The sequence below is a fragment of the Vombatus ursinus genome, unplaced genomic scaffold, assembly GCF_900497805.2.
Source record: "Vombatus ursinus unplaced genomic scaffold, bare-nosed wombat genome assembly UNPS02004691.1, whole genome shotgun sequence".
Taxonomy (NCBI): domain Eukaryota; kingdom Metazoa; phylum Chordata; class Mammalia; order Diprotodontia; family Vombatidae; genus Vombatus; species Vombatus ursinus.
The window spans coordinates 5,896,301-5,914,235 of NW_020944469.1; the positions used below are offsets into that span (position 1 = coordinate 5,896,301).

Genomic DNA, 17,935 nt, shown 5'->3' on the forward strand with positions numbered 1-17,935 from the left:
TATTTTTAGTGCCATAATTGATGAGTCCCCAGATTTTTCAGGGGTTTTTTTTCCCCATGCTCCCTAGTATTCAGCTTTTCAGCCTATTCTGAATAACATATAATCGTCATGTTTAATAGGTTTTCATTACCATTTCTACTTGAGAATAATTTATTATCAACTTGTTAATTATTTATCATTTCCTGTTAATGGGAGGTGAAATTACAGAACTGCTTGAATTCTAAAATTGCATATGTAAAAATCAAAAGTGATCTCCTAGCTCTTTGGGGCATGATTAAATTAATATATGAACAACTTGATGATGGGTTGTATGCAAACAAAACATAGAATTGTGAAGTCTGGTTAATTCATTTTAATTTGTTGTTCTGATCCTATAGCATCCACACAACTAACTGCTTTTTCAAACATGAGTGACAACTTGAGTACCATACCTTTTTAAGAGAAATTTATTATTGGGCAAGTAAATAATTCTTTTCTTTCCCTGTTCTTTTACACGTTGAATCTTTCACTGATTGCCCTGTATTTCCCTGAATTTGAGCAGCAAAACTGGCATGATCCCCATTTCACTGTGTTCCCAAAGCTGTTTTCCTTTTTGCCTTTCAGTTAGAAATAGGTAGCTGTGAGTGGAGATGGGAGCAGAACACTTAACATTCCCAGTACTTTCTCTTGCTCATTCACTGAATCTTTCAAATCGTTAGGCTTCCCTATGGAGAAAATGAAGGCTAAAGCATATTCAATTCAGTTCAACGCCATATATTAAATACATGCTACATGTGGGATATCTTTAGTCTGGGGAAGAAATGACTCAGAGGGACTTGATAGCTGACTTCAAGTACACACAGTTCTTGCCTTAAGTAAGTGGACTGCTCCACAGAGCTCTACATAAAGCCATTATTACGTAATGCAATTTAACCCACAAGTGTGGAAGGGAAGGTGACAGGAAGGAGGCCATTGCCCTGGAGGGAGGGGGCTGACCCAAGGTTCACGGACACATGGAGGCCAGGGACAGAGAAAGGAGAGCAGGAGGAGGAACATGTGGGGCGTCAGGGCCAGCCACGTGGGGATTTGACCAAACCGTGAGAAGAATGGGAAGGGAGCTACGTGCAGGGGCCTGACATTGCAGACAGACAGACACGCAGCACCAGAACACACGTGGATGGAAGACAGATCAGCAGGGCAGACACACATGGAGTGGCTGTGCTGGCGCTTCCATTCTTCCACTTTCACGTGGAGTTTTTTTTGGGGGGGCAGGGTTTGGGGGGGGGGGACTGTTGGGGGAGGAGACCATGGAGCACTGAGCCAAAGGGCATGAACAGAAAGAGAGAGCACAGTACTGTATATTAAAGTTAACATAGGTGGTTTTGTGGAATGTGGATTTCTTTCAGAATTGTTTATGTAAAGTCTAATTTGCATAATGTAGATTTATGTAGAGCAAGAACTGTCTGTATCTGAAAGCCTGTCACGTACAATGTACAGGTCAATCTGTATGGACCCACAGGCAGAGCAGGGGTAGGAGCAGTGGCTGATTTAGGCTTGACGTAAAGAAGAACATCCTGACAATTAGAGTTGGCCAACAATGGAACGGGGTTTGAAAGGTCCTGGATTTCCCCTCGGTGGAGGTTCTACTGAGGCTGGATCACTAATTGTTGGTCTGATGTACAGGACATTGGCTAGGTCTATGTTGGAATAGATGGCTTCTGAGTTCCCTTCAGCTCAGAAATTCTGTGATCTGCAGCATTCTGCTGTGTATGAAGGGAGTTACAAAGATGAACAAGATTCAATCTTTGCCCTTATGGAGCTTACAGGTTAGGAGGAAGATACAATACATATGCAAATAGCTATGTTACAAAATAGATCATGGGAAGTTTGTGTTTATGGAAATTTACAAAGCTCAGAAGACTCAATGTGAATTCTCTGTCCTCATCTCCCGACCTTTTTTGCAGCCTTTGACACCATTGATCTCTCTCTCCCTCCTCTTGGATACTTTCTTTCTCCTATAGGTTTTCATGACACTAGTCTTCCCTGGTTTTCCTCCTACCAAACTGACTGTTCCTCAATCTCTTTTGCTCGATCTTCATCTGTCCCACTAGCCATAGATGACCTTCTAAGCTCAGTCTTGGACCCTCTTTTCTTCTCCCTCTATACAATCTTTCTTGGTCATCTCATAGGCTCCCATGGGTTCAAATATCATCTCTATACAGATGATTCCCAGGTCTATATATCCAGTCCCAATCTCTCCCCTAAGCTTCGGTCCCATATCACTAACTTCATGATGGATATTTCAAGCTGGATGGCCCATAGACATCTCAAAATCAACATGTCCAAAACAGAACTCACCTATCCTCCCAAGCCCTCACCTCTTCCCGGTATCCTCCAAATCACTCCCGCTCTCAACCTCAGTGTAATCATTCACTCTCAACTGGTACTTAAGACTCCCCCTCCATATCCAGTCTGGTGTCAAATGTTGTTGTTTCTGTTTTCACAACATCTCTTGATTACATCTCCTTCTCTGTACCCACACAGCCACCACTGTGCTACTGGTCCTCATGGCTTCTCACCTGGACTCTTGCAATAACCTTCTAATTGGTTTCCTTGATTCAAGTGCTTCTCTCATTTATAATCTTTCTTCCACTCAGCTGCCAAAGTGATTCTCCTTAAGCACAAATCAGACAGTGTTTACCCTCTCCCACCTCAATAAACTCTAATGGCTCCCTATTACCTCTAGGAACAGAAATAGTCCTCTGCTTGGTATTTTTAATAATAATTTTAATAATAATATTTTAAATAGCCCTTCATAACCTGGTATTTAGCTATCTTTCCAGTCTTCTTCCACTTTATTCTTTTCCATGCACTCTGCCATCCAGGTATACCAGCCCACTTGTTGTTCCTTAAACACAACCCTTCATCCCTCAACTCTGTCTTTTCCTTGGCTGGTCCTCGTGCCTAGATTTCCCTCCTTCCTCACCCCTACCTCTCTGTTTCCCTGGCTCCCTTCAAGTCTTCACTCTTTCTTCAGCTAGTAAGCACCTGAAGCCGCATTTGAACTCAGGTCTTCCTGACTCCAGGCCCAACACTCTAGCTGCAGCTAGAGAGCATTAAAACTATCTTATTTTTTTGTCATTTGGTATGTCCTTGAACATCATACTAACTCTTAATTGAAGCTGTAACTAACTGGATAATCACAGAATCACTGTGGCCCTTTAGTTCAACCCATGTCCCAGAGGAATTTCCACTATAGCGTACTTGAAAAGTGGTCATCCAGTCTCCCCTTGAAGACCTCCAATAAGGGATAAGCCATCACTTCTCAATGAAGACATTTTCATTTTTGGAGAATTCTCGTTGTTAGGAAAGTGTTCCTAACATTGAATCTAAACTTGCCTCCATTGTAATATCCATCCATTGTACCTGGCACAAAATGAGTATTATTTCAATGTTAACTTCTTGTTGTTTTTGTTGTTGGTGGTGGTGGTGGTGATGAGACAGAATGATTACATATATGAATCCTGGAGTCCTCTGGGAGCCGAACCTGTGTAGCAGATAAATTAGTAGAGAAACCTGTTTTTCCTTCCCTGTCACCTCCCCCAAACAACCTGATATGATAGGCCAAGTACTCGAATGTGCAAATATGTTTTCTATTTCAGAAATTATTTATTGGACACCTGTTGTATACTCAACACCACTTAGGTACTGTGGGGGGAAAATGGTTCTTGACCTTAATTTTTATATGATTACTAACATGTCGTCAGTTATGAGTTCAGAGAATATGTCCCCTGGATACTCCATTGTTCCTACTTCCATTTTTATTTTGGAAAAAAATTCATAGCACCTGGTCAGTTTTTGGGTTTGGATCAAACTCTTCTAAGTAACTTCAGTTAAAAATTCTTATGGAGAGTATACATATAACTGTTTGTCAAGATTTAAGCAATACAACTAAAAATTAAATTGAGAAATTGATTTTGCTTTCCAAATTGACTTTCCCACAACCTCATAAATGGAAACAAGGATGAGATATGAGAGGGTGGGGAAGCATGAGGACAAAGGCCATCTGTAACCACTGATATTACCAATTGAACATTAATGTATCACATACCAAAAAGGCTGCTGTTTTACTGTGTGTAATAAAATAATTTACATTTCTTAACTTTTATGAAGCAGACCTTTGGTGGGTCGTTGATTTCACCTGCTACTCCCAAATGGTTGAGTGGGCAGACCCACAGAATAGGCAAGTTAAAACATCCTTGTTGTGTCCGTGATTACCTAGTAGTTTTTAAAAGTCTCATGATTACTTAAATTCATGTACTAAGCCACCCTCGGGTGATTTAAATCTCAACGGCAATTCTCTACAATCAGCACAAATTCCTATTTCCTATGCCAGTAGATGAGCTAAAAGATGAAACATTCCCACTAGTGACTAGGGCTTTGGAAAATGTCTCAGTGTCCCTTCCCAGATGCTGTCAACTCCAAAGTCTCCTAATTCTTAAGGAATTTTAATGTTGAAATTTGAGCCAGATGTCAACCAATTTCAGCAGTTCACTGGCTCATTGAAATTCTTAATTATCTTGTGGAAATGGATTGGGTTTGTTGTTGTTTTTACTGTAAAACTTAATTTTTATAAGGATGATGGTTGAATTTTCACACTTAAAATTATGAAATCAGTTGATAAGTTTTGCTTATAAGTCAAGTGTCAGATGGCTGACACTGGAGAAGCTTTCTACATGCGTGTTCATTTGTACAGCATAAAAGGAAGAGGGAAACACACAGAAGTGTCACCAGTAGATGCCAAGAAAATGTTAGGAGGTTAGCCATAGAGCTAAAAGAAACCAAATATTTTCCTTCTAATTAGAAAAGCCTGTATTGTGCTCTAATGACACACTAACCAGCTTCGAATATCCTGGTGAGGACAAAGGTACATTGGCTCTCATATGACTGTCACGTACCCTTTGTTGAGCTATTGGCCAAATAATATATTTTGTATGGAGAGATAGCTACAAGAGGAAATAACACCTGCTAGACTAAAGTTATTGTATGTGTTATCTTGCATACCAAGCAGGAGAGAGAAAATACTGACTATAAATACATGGGTATAGCATTTTCCCAGGCGGAGCTAAGACATATATTGGCAAGACTTTCTGTATAAAGCCCAACTTAGAACTGAGAAGTAACAAAGTCATTTGAATTGTCCTTGTGAAAACTCAGTGATACCACCCAATCAATTAGTGACTAAATCAAGTGGATGATTTTGGGCTTTTTAAAACCACTGATTCCACTTGGGCAGGTTCTCCTCTCCTTCACACTCTTATCTTACTAAGGAAAGGACCATAACAGTTCCATCCAGAGTATGCCCACAATAATCAAGAACCAGTCAGAGACTACCCCAAAACTGCTGTTTTCAGTCCGTTCTCATAGGACCAGTGGGCACCAAGTCCAGCCTGAGAACAATTTTGAGCCACCCCATTCATTCTGATTTAGGCTGACCAGTACTGGCCCAAGAATAGCCAGAGATGTCAAGTCTTTCCCCATTTCTTCCTTCAGTGGCTTAGGGGGGGTTCACTTTTATCTGCAAAAACATAGTGAAGTGGAGAATTGAAACAACAAAATTTCCTGTTGTCTATGTGTTTTACAACCAAAGTAGTTGAGGTCCTAAATTAGCCAAATGGATGCTCTTAATTTTCTACCTTCACGTAAGGGGTTCACAATACAATTTTTAAATTGAGTCCATGTGACTTGAATTTTCTTCACTTGTTAATTTCCCTTTAAAAGCAGTTCACATCCATTCTACATATCGTATTCTAAGCATGAAGATGCTTTCTCCCTCCTAGAAGATCCCTTTGTCCTATTTGTTTCCTTTATGTCCATACATTCTTCATTGGAATTCTTATTCTCTTCCTTTCACCCAATCATCTGAAGTGAAGGAAAGAGTAAATTTCTTGTACTTTTAGGATTCTACAAAATATAATTTCAGCGACATTATAGAACTATTACCTAGTGACCGTAATATATTGTTAGTACGTAATGATCAATATATAATGTTATTATGACATCAAAGTCCTTTCAGGCCCCAATGGAAATAGATGATTCCATTGGCTATGTGGTATGTGCTAATTACTTTTCAAATGACTAAGTTTCATTGTCTAACAGAAATCTTGAGCTGTCATTGTATGGGTTGCTCTTCCTGCTGCTTAAAAATATGCTTTCCTTATTCACAGACTCCTGGAATTTCAAAATGCTAATGGACTTCAAAGTTTATCTAGTTCACCCCATATCTGAGCATGAATCCCCTTTACAACATCCCTGATAAAGACCTCCATTGTTCGACATCTCACTACCTCCCAAAGCAGCCCATTCCACTTTTGGACAGCTCCCTTAAGCAGTTCTTCCTTATAGGCAAGGAGATGAATGAGATGACCTCTAGAGCACCCCTTGCTGTGATGTCACTTTTCTCATCCATTAACTCATGAGAATCTCACAACACCCTCTGAGAACTGGACAGAACAGATGCTATTCTCCCCTATTATAAAACTGTGGAAACTAAAGGAAACTCAAGGGCTACATTCACACAATACTGAATTGAGAACAAGTTCATTAAAATCGGTTGCATAAATGGGTTTTCTCTGTCTTTAACATCTGCATTTTTCAGAATCTATTGATGTCACCTCTCAGCCATGGGCTGAGAATCTCAATCTCAATCTCAAACCTAGTCTACTACTTAAGTCTTTTCACAAATATTTACCAAGTATCCACACTGTGCACTTAAACATGTTCCCACTTTGTGCTATCATTTTTAGTTTAATTCTGAGAAAAGCAAGAATTGTGTGTGCTGAATGGGAATTTCTGTTTGACTTAAATTTTATACCATTTTACACTTGGACATTCTTGGAATGCTTTATGGAATTGTTATGGTAATACTCATCAGAGAGTTATATACCAAACAGCCTTTATTCCAAAGCAATTTCTGCCTTTTCCTACTCCTATAATAAAATCCAGGAAAGTGACTATAAGGTATTTTATAACATTTTGTGTAAAAAAAATTAAGTTTTTTTACTTGAATATATTACTTAATTGATTATTATGATGGAAAAAGGAAATTAGATATTTTAAAAGTCCTCATTGACCAAGGAAACTATGGTTATTTTAACATAATCAAGACAAGTTCTTCTAAGACACACTGTTTTCCATAACTGTAGATACGGTTCATAGTGATTCCTAAAATTCCATTGCTGTCAATATACTTATTGGTAATTCAAATAAACGATTGTTGATCCTTAATTAAGACCTTGAAGATGTTATGTTAGTGTCACCCTATGATATTCTCAGAAAAAAAAATTAACAGCTTTAATTACAACATTGATAATTTATTTCATAATTATTCTCTTACTATTATTCCTAATTGTTTAGTGAAATGCAGCAAGGAATATTAAAAGTGATAATTCAGTGTGCTTAGAGGACAAGAGAGATTCTGCCATAATTTTTAGCAAAACTCTGGGTTTTTAGTTGCTAAAACAGCCTATCCATCTCTATTACCAAAGACTAGAATTGATATTATCACTCTCATAGAAGAAAAATTGGAATTTAATAAACAATCTTCCAGCTGATGCTGAACAAACTAAAATGCTATTCTTCTTTTATATCCCTCGCAATTAGTAAGAGACTTCACTGTAGCTTAAATAAATTAAACCCAAAATCTTTTGTAAAGAGTTACTCCTGAACTTTTTCCTCAGGTCGGGTGGCAATTAAAGAACCTAGTGAGCAAAATGAAAGAAGACCCACGTGGAGCCCGCGTGACCCTAAAGAAGCATCCTCAGAACATTACTGGTAATTCTTCTTCAATTGTGAAAAACGTGAGGTGGGAGCCTCATCCACTTGAGGTAAGAACTTTATTAAGCTCTAATCTGTTCTCGATAAGTTCTCCACTGTTGGATGAGCATGAAGACATGCTCATTTTCATTTAGTTGAGGTCAAGTCAGCATACCGGCAATATTAGAAATAAGAATAATCACTGATATTTACATAGCACTTTAAGGTTTGCAAAACGTTTGCTATACATTCTCTCATTTGGTCCTTATACCTTGTGTGTTAGGTGCTATTATTACCCCCATTTTACAGATGAGAAATGAGGTTTAGAGGGGTTAGGTGATTTGTTCAGGCTCATACACCTAGAAAATATCTGGAGTACTGGAATGTAAGTAATTGGAAGGCAAGGGCAGCTAGGTGGCACAATGAATAGAGTGCTGAGCTTGGAGTCAGGAAGACTCATCTTCCTAAATTCAAATCTGGCCTCAGACACTTCCTAGCTGTGTAACCCTGGGCAAGTCACTTGACCCTGCTTGCCTCAGTTTCCTCATCTGTAAAATGAACTGGAGGAGGAAAGGGCAAACCACTCCAGTGTCTTTACCAAGAAAACCCCAAATGAGGTCACAAAGAGTTGAATGACTGAAATGACTGAACAAAAACACTGGCAAAGCTTTTACAACAACAATGATAATAATTGCTATTATTATTGTTGTTATTATTATAGGAGGCCACATGGTATAGTCAGAGGATCAAGAAGTAGTTTGAGCATCAGAATAACTTGGGTTTTCTTTGTTCTTCTGACACATCCCAGTTGTGACCCTGAACAAGTTGTTTGACCTCTTGGGGTTTAGGCCCTAAGACTGGCAGTTACAGAATACTTACTGATCTCCATTGGTAGAGAGAATTTCCTCATTGTGGAACTCCCTGTACTGATCCAATCACAGGTTCAGACTAACAATAATAATAATAATAATAATGAAAATGAAGAATTAAGGGCCATGTTTTAGTGACTTTTTAAGAGAGGCAGCATGGGGTAGTAGAGAGGGGGCTGATGTTAGGATTGGGTAGCCCTGAGTTTAACTTTGGCCTGCAAAACTTAACTAGTTGTGAGCCTTTGGGTATGTGTCAGAGCCTCCATATCCTTATCTCTAAATGACCACTTCAGTACCACACTCACCTCACGATGTGAAGAAAATGGTGAAATAATGTAGTCGAGGACTTTTCCTTTGCTATTACTCTGACCTTTCTAGCCCTCCAGGGCTTTGGGCACAAGGTAGGTATCCACTAAATGTAGACCTACTGTGTTTGATTGGGTGAGACTCTAAAAAGGTGTGTCCTGTGAAAGAGATGTAACAAGTACAAGAAACAGCCACCAGAGCCTCTGGTTTCCTGCTTTTCCAGGGTACAGATTAAGTGGCAAGAATATAACATATGTGCAGGAATAATGGCGGTCTTCTGTCATGTTCACTGTTAGAATTTCAAAAAGCTTTTTTCATCTCTGTATAGGAGTGATTGTATCGGTGTTGGCCTACTGGTATGACACCTCTAATTCTTAATTCTCTGAAAGTAGATCTAAGATCATTTTATCCCAATAATACTGACAAGGACTTAAAAAAAATCTTGGCCATAGGTAAAGTTAGATTTAGCTCCTTTTCTTCTGGATGATTTTTGAAGAGCCCTGTTCTTGATGGGAACTGTCTTTAATAGCAATGGGATAAAAAAAATCAGGCATGACTCACTCATAGACCTTGAGTTGAAGGACATATACACAAAGCAAGACATTCAAACCTTGTCCTTATTTTTTAATGGAAGAAACTATTCTTGAGATGAAACGTAATTCTACTAATCATGAGAAGATTTTAAATCTTAGTGGGGCTTCTGTTATAGGAATTATGTGTTGTGACAGAATCATTTAATTATATTTCTTGTGGTCTTCAGTCCATATAAGCTGACATTAGAGGTATATGTCCTTAGAAATTAGTTTAGTAAGCAAAGCAAACATATCTGCAAAAACTGTTGAACTGGAAGCAGTAGTGAAACTAAGGATTTAGAAAGAACTGAATGGCCAATCAGAAAGTCAATTGGAGTACTGATTTTGCATGGACTCTGACCAGATCAGATCACTAATTGAAATATTTTCTGGGTGCAAGGGCATTTTTTTAATGAAAGGCAGATACTGCAAGTAGATTTCCCCTTATAAAAGTTAATGAGATGCATAATCCTCTATCACAAATGAACAAAGTTCTGTCACAGTATATATGTAAAAGAAGGAACCAGAACATTTTGCATATTTAGCCACACTGATCTGAATAGTTGTATGTTGTTATTCAAAACTGAAATATACTTACAGATGCCAAACACAATATTCTGCATAGATGTTATAGTAATTTCATTACCAACGAAAAAGCCTGTTTTCATTTAGTTGTTGGTGGAGTTGAATTGACCATTACTCGCATTTTTTCCCATTCACCAACCTGTCAGAACTACACGACCCCTGCCTAGGTGATTGAACTGAAAACTAGATAGTTTCGTGTAGTTACTCACATGAACAAGATTGTTCCTTCCTTTCATTTGTTCCTTCCTTTCATTTCTGGGAGTAATGTAACCCTTCAGAGCCCCATCCCAGTGTGATAAGAAAGACATTTTTAAACATTAAGCATCTTGACTCTTTATGTTTCTTTTGATGGCTCTCTATAATGCCCTAATTTTTTGGTCTGACATTCTTCAAGAAAGAACCATATTCTTTCTTTGTTTTTCTTCTTTTCTTATAACTGATTGATTTTTCATTTCTTAGTGAAATGACAGGTTAGCATGGTAAATAAAAACATTGGATTTGGAGCCAAGAAATCCTAGGTTAAAATCTCACCTCAGATACTTACTAGCTATCTGTGTGATCCTGAACAGGTCACTTGGCTAACCTCTTTCAACTTCAGTTTCCTCATCTATAAAAATGGGTATAATAATGGCAACTACCTTATAGATGAGAATAAAATGAAATAATGCATGTAAAACAATTTGCAAACCTTAAAGCACTATATAAATGTAGGCTATTATCATTTGTTCTGAGAGTTTTTCCATTGTATACAAGGGAGGACTAATTGACTTTGGGATTCCCATTTGAATTATGACCTTGATGGGTTTGAAAGAAACAAAGGAGCATCATAGGATCCCAGAGTAGACCAGGATCTGAGGGCTCATTTGATCCATCACCTTGCTAGCCTCATGAATCTCTTTTACAACATCTTTGATAATAGGCAACCAGCCTGTGCTTGAAAATCACCACAGCCACTCGAAGTAGCTCCTTCAACTTTTGGAGAGTTCTCATTGTTGGGAATTTCTTTCTTATATCGAACCCAAATCTATCTCTCTGTAATTTTCATTGGTTGCTTCTAATTCTTCTCTTTGAGAACAAGTAGAGTAATTTTAATCCCTCCTATCCATAGCAACCTTGGAAACATAGGGATATATAGAACATGGACTGTATTCAGGCATAGTCTGGTGGAGCATTCCCAATGATCACCGAGGAGAAGGGGAAGATCCAATGGGAATGTCCCAGTGTGCTGACACACCTGGCCCACACAGTTTGCATGCCTTTGCTTTGAAGTATTTATATAGAGTTCATTTGCTCCATGAATCTTTTTATAATAGGATAAGTACCCCCAGTTGCTTTAACTGACCCCCATACTTCATGGTTTCACATTTCTCTATCAGCTTGATTGTCTTCATCTTGTCAAATGTCTTTGCTAAAATGTAATGCTCAGAGCTAAAAACAAGATTCCAGATGCCACACGACCTATAATACATTTGGTCAAATTTCCCCCTTCTTCTAGACACTATACTTCCATTTAGCATAATATCACAGTTTGATTGAACTTGCATTCCACCAAAATTTCTAGATCTCTTTCACACAGACTGTTGCCTAGCCATGTCTCCCTCTCCCATCTTGTACAACTGGTTTTTGTTGATTCAAAACAGGAACTTCCATGTGTCCCTGTTAAATTTCACCTTGTTAAATTTGGACCATTGTTCTAGATTAACAGTGTTGGGGGGGGTCTGAATTCTGTTTCTTGATATATTTGCATACTCTGCTTCAAGTCACGCACAAACATGATGTTCTTTTTGCTGTACCAAACTGTGACCACCACTTTCCCAAACACAAATAATTTCTTTATACATTCTATAATTTCTTAAAGAATAGTGGTCAAGTTTGCTGGCTTATCTCTTTTCACTTCCTTGCTTACCTTGAGTTTCAAGTCACTCTTAAATACTTTTCCATGCTTTCTAGTATGTGTATAATTCTGCATAGAGACAAAAGTAAAGACAGTAGAGTGCATCTTCTTCTTATTCTTGTTCCCAACTAGATTTTTTTAAAGCTCTGTCTGGTGTCCTTTAGCATTTTTATAAGCCCATGTAAGGATTTAAATTTACTGTATTAATAATTCATTCAACCCATTAAAACAGTAAATAAGACTTCTAATGTCCATTTGGAATTTGGGCTTCCTACCTGATAAGGCAGTGCATGAGTACTAAGATATCCAACCAATTCTTTCTTTTGAGGATACCACCTTTACTTCTTCAAAAATGAGAACAGTTCACTTACTAAAGACTCTTCAATCTTCCATCCCTGCCTTAAGAACACCATCATCTCATTTACCAATGGTGTAAAGGTCTTACTCACTTCCAATATAGTTGTAAGCTTCTTGATAATTTGTATATGTTGTTGTTGTTGTTGTTCGTTCATTTCAGTCATGTCTTACTCTTTGTGACCCCATTTGGGATTTTCTTGACAAAGATACTGGAGTGGTTTACCATTTCCTTCTTCAGCTCATTTTTACTAATGAGGAAACTGAGGCAAACAGGGTGAAGTGACTTGCCCAAGGTCACACAGCTAGTAAGTGTCTGAGGCCAGATTTGAACTCAGGTCTTCCTGACTCCAGGCCTGGTTCTCTATCCGCTGCAATTCCACCTAGCTGCCCTCCTAGTTCATGTAGACATAGCCACATGATGAATTTTTAAAATTCTGTATCTACTGTTTTCAAATATTTTAAAAGTATTATGGTAACATTGTAGTCATAAAAAACTGACATACAACTAACATATGAGGCCTAGTCTTCCTGTTGTTCCTATTTGTGGATGACATTGTGCTGATTGCATCAAGCCTTGGAACATTTCAGAGCCTCCTCAATGAAATGCATGATCTCTCGCAAGTGTTCAGCCTATCAGTCCATGCAGGAAAACCTAAGTGGATGAAGAGTGCCTATTGGCCAGACTATAGAGGTATTCCATTTGGTACATATATCTTGGACTTGAGTGATGAGTTGATCCCAGAACCAAACAGGAAGAGGAGAACAGGCTGAATTATCTGTGAGAAATAGCTAGATTCTTTAAAAGTTTCAAAACTCCCTCCGTAAAAGAAAGAACCATCTTTTTAACATCAAGGTACTCCCACAGATGTTTTGGCTTTTGCTTATCAAATTAAAGTTGAGATTCACTCAGAGGACAGTGGAGAAGTTCTTGGCAGGTATTAGCACATTACAAATGAGGAACTACATGGGAGAAATGATGGAAAGGAGATCAGCAGAGAAATGTGTGACCAGAAAATATGATGGGTCAATCATGTAGTGAGAGCAAAGGATAATTGTGAGACAACTGGAATATTCCACTGGTGGCCATTTAAGGTCAAGAGAATAAGAGGAAGGCCTCTATCATGTTGAATGTATCCTCTATGAATGATTTATGGGAATAAATGGACAAGAGTCCTGCAGAATGAGCAGCCATAGAAAAGTTTTGATGTGCACCATCAAAGGGAATATTCAGATGAGTGAGATCACAGATTCATTGCTACAATGGACAGCATGCCCCAATGTATAGGAATCATTATGTATTTAATTAAAATTCAATTCAGTAAACATTTATTAAGCACCTTTTGTATAGATAAAAAAGACAAAGATCAAAGTGTGCCTTCACTCCAAGAGCTTACATTCCACTGGGTTGGGAATGAGGGAGCAGGACATGACATGTATAGGTTAAGTAGAATCCAAGGTAGGGAATGGCAGAAATGAAAGACAAATCATGTAGAATGCTCAAGGAGTATTTCATGAAGGAGAGAATCCTAATAGAGGAACTGGGGAACACTTTGTGGAGGAAATAGCATTTCAACTGAGCCTTGAAGGCAGATAAAGAATATAAAAGGTAGAGACACAAAGTAGGTGCACTGGGGTTCAGCTTGAGCAAATGACAAGCCAGAATTTTATTTGGCAGAATCTATATTCTTCATGTTGACAACAACACTGAGCACATCTGTAGTATGGGTAGACATTTAGGACTGGAAGACAAAGTGGGCTAATGATGTGGAAAGAAAAAAGGAGAAACTGAGAGCCTTCATGTCCCACTGGTACTCAGACAAGGGCAAGAGAACCTGAGAAAAGTCACCATCATACTGGGTAATTGTGGAGGATTTAGCGACAGGCATGAATGGGTCATGAAGGGTATGAAGGACTATCCATACTTATGAAAGCACAGAGCCAGGAAAGCACTGTGAAGTCAAAGTAACATAAAGCATAACTGTTCTCCAAGTAGATTTTAACCAAGCACCTAGAGGAGAGAAACAGTGACCTTATTCCTCTTTGTGTCCCCTATAGCTCTAAGCACAAGGCTCTTGAACAGATGTTCAATAATTGGTTTTCCGATTGATTAGTTAGCTGTCAGTCAACAACATGTTGAGCCCTTTTATGGACCAAACACTTTATTGCAGACTCTGAGGGATATGAAAGAAATAAAACTCAATACCTTGAGTCTTTTTCTTTTAGGTGGGAAAGTAAAAGATACACACATATAAAAAGTATGAAGTATTTACAGTATAAGATCAGCGAGTACAAATTAATATGCAAATATACCAATGGTGATGGGCAAAGTCAAAAAGTAATTGAAATGGGGTAGTTAATCGAGGACTTCATCCTAAAGAGGTTACTTTTGAGCCGTCTAGTAAGGCTAGAATTCAAAGAGTTCATGAGGGTCCTTTGAGATTACAGTTGTGTCTACCACCCCATGTGCCTGTTGTCAGCCCTCAGGCTACTTTCTGCTGGCCCACATTTTCCATGGAGAGCACGACTACTACTCTCCTCCATTTGTATCTTGGTACAAATAATTCTATGTAGTGGTCATCCTTTCTGGACATGTAGGTCACTGATCCTTTTGAAAGGAAAACTAGGGCAGTAGGAGTGGACCTAAGCAAGTGAACTGACATCTTCCATTTTTATTTCTCCCATTCTTAACGGAAGTGTAGACAGATTAAATAGCTCATCTTACCTTGAAATGTTAATTTAAGGTCAGTGAAAAGCGAGGGGGTATTTGTTGGCATTTGCTAAATGTTTATAAATTTTGAATAGAAATTTTTTTGTGTGACTTTGTGTTTTTAGGGAGCATCCTGAAGCTGGTTCAGTAATATTTTTATTCAGCACTGAATGAGGGTGATGTACATTGCTAATGTTAATTAGATGTTAATCAAAACATTTATTTAAACTCTTCTGTATTTCCAAATGTGACTGTAGGTCATTATGAATAGGATTGCATATTTATTTGCTAGTTGTGACTTCCATATCTAAATGACTCCCACTAATGGTTTGAGGGAAATTATTGTGAAAGCGAAAGTTTGTGAGCAAATTTTTTTTTGCCCACCAGCTGCATTATTATTGTGCCCTTATCTGCAAACACTCTATAAGTATATCCTTGGATTTTTCAAATGTGTGTTTGTGCTCTTGAATAATAACTATCTACATGTGTTGGTTTTCAGAAAAGCCAGCCTTTAAAAACCAGAACATAGCTTTCTAATGCTAGGATTAACAAATATTTGCCTGATTGACTAATCCTGTAAAATTGAGGTTCTGCTATGAAGCTGCCATGTTTCAAGGTCCAAGTTTTGACCCACAGTAGACATGAATCCACGGTCTATCAGGTATCACACAACTCATTGATAATCTGTTCGATTGGTGGTAGCAACACTCACTAATGAGGAAGCAGCTCATAGAAACAGAAATAAAAGAAACTCATTTAAATTTAGATGGTGCTTGTTATCAGGCAAGATGAATGAGTACTGCTTTGTTCATTTTTTATCCACCATTAAAGAAGAAATAGCCTAAACATTGAAATATTTTATTTACATCGCATGAGATTATGCCTGTGGGTTTATGTTAACATAGGTAAGGGAAAATCCTTTGTGAATTTTGGGAATCCACTGATAGAAACCAAGTGTTGAGAAGTACTGCCCATTTTTCATGTCTTTTTATTTTTACTACATTAATAGTGCTAAGGTGTACATATCTACATATATATGAATCCCCTGAAGCATTATCTTACCTCACAATGACCCCCACATTTAATGGCCTTATAGTCTCCTCTCAATATCCAAGCTAACCAAGCTAAGTACTGGAAAAATAGTAATTTTATTGCTGAAAATAACAGGTAGTTTTCATATTATTTCAGACTTAAATACTTACGGTTTTTAGCTTATTAGTATTAGACATGGTAAGTAATTGTGTTCATTCAGACATTACTCCAGTAATAAAAATGCTACTTGTGACATGGCCTCAAACAAAGTGCTGTTTGTAACAATAAATAACCCAGGGACTGGATGGAATAGATGATCAAGTGGGTACTAAATTGTCTTAAAAACTATGCATAAAAGGTGTCTCTACTTGGGGCCTGGATCTGGAACTTTTATTTTACTGCAATGCTCTGATTAAATTTTAAATATTGATATAAGATTTGCATTTTTCCAGTCGTGGAATCTCACCAGTCCATGAATCTTAAATATCATGAGAAGCTGTGAGATTTCTTCAAGTAGTTCCTTGAGCACTTTGAAGGTAGATTTCTTCAAGTTTACTTAATTTAAAGCCATCATGCTCAAGGGAGTAATTGGTAACCTATTAAGGCTGTGTGTGAACTTCCGTCTCTGTGGTGTGTTTGAGGTATAAAGTTGAATTAAGGCAGTAGGCAACCATTTTAGGGGGGAGGCAACTCAGAGCTTTTCTGGAATAATGTACTCTGTTAGACCTGACCTAAAAGCTGAATTTTAGAGCTTGAAGGGGCCTTAGGAGATCAAGGCTATATGCTGGGTTTTTTTCCTACTCTTAAATTATATTAGTGGACTTCTATTTTCTTTCTGTTCCCTTTTATTTCTCTTGCTTTATTTTTTTAGGTCTTTTTTTTGTTCCTCCTTTGTTGCAACTCATTTTATACTTTTTAAACTTATTGTCATGTCTATATACTCTTCTTTTTCAATTTTCCTAGAAGATTGTGCTTTAGCCAAATTGACATCCTATAAATAATATTTTGAATCTTTCCTTGTCTTTAGTGTATCATCTTCTTTTGCCCTTATACAGGGCATTTTTAGTTAGCCGTGTTCTATCCCTAGCCCCTTACCCATGCATCTACAGGCCCTTAGTTCTCAGCATTCTAAATTTGCTTTCTAAAATCTATATTTTAATATTTTTAAAATTTTCATTTAGATATTTATTGTTCAAAGGTAGATATTTATAATGATCCATAGAGAATTAGATCAGATAACTTTCATAATTATTGGCTAGAAAGGATTTTAACTGAATGAAGGCTAGAAGTGATCACAAAGATAGAATAATTTCGATTATATGAAATTGAAAAGGGTTTCTTTCATGAACAAAGCCAAGGTAGTGAAGATATGAAGGGAAGCTGTTGGTTGGAGAAGAAATCTTTGTATCAGATATCCCTTATAAGGGTCTAATGTCCAAGATATATAGGGAATGAACATAAATAGATGACTAAGAACCATTCCCCAGTGGATAAGTGATCAAAAGAGTTGAAAAAATAGTTCTCAAAAGAATTGCAAACTCCTAATGACAATATGAAAGATTGCTGACCTACTTTTTTTTACTCTTTTTTAATTTTTTTTTAATGGGGATGGTTCACTAGGTAGGACATGAGGGATATCTGCATTTGGAAATGAAGGTAATGATCTAAAGGAAAAATATGTTAATATTTTTAAGAAACAGGTTTATGAGAGTACATTGAAAGCTATAGAAGCAGAGAGAAGATGACAAAAATAAATTGCAACAGTAGGTATACATGCTTTAAAAATCAAGGGAACATATTAAAGGTTAAAAACATGATC

General features: G+C 37.6%; 1 protein-coding gene across 1 annotated transcript in view; it reads left to right on the plus strand.

The window, feature by feature from the left end:
* Positions 1-17,935, plus strand: part of LOC114026284 (connector enhancer of kinase suppressor of ras 2-like) — a 560,345-nt gene that overhangs the window by 352,559 nt on the left and 189,851 nt on the right. Inside the window, exon 9 of the mRNA XM_027839961.1 lies at positions 7,719-7,865. Within this exon, the coding sequence (XP_027695762.1) occupies positions 7,719-7,865 (147 nt within the window). The remainder of the gene's footprint in view (positions 1-7,718; positions 7,866-17,935) is intronic.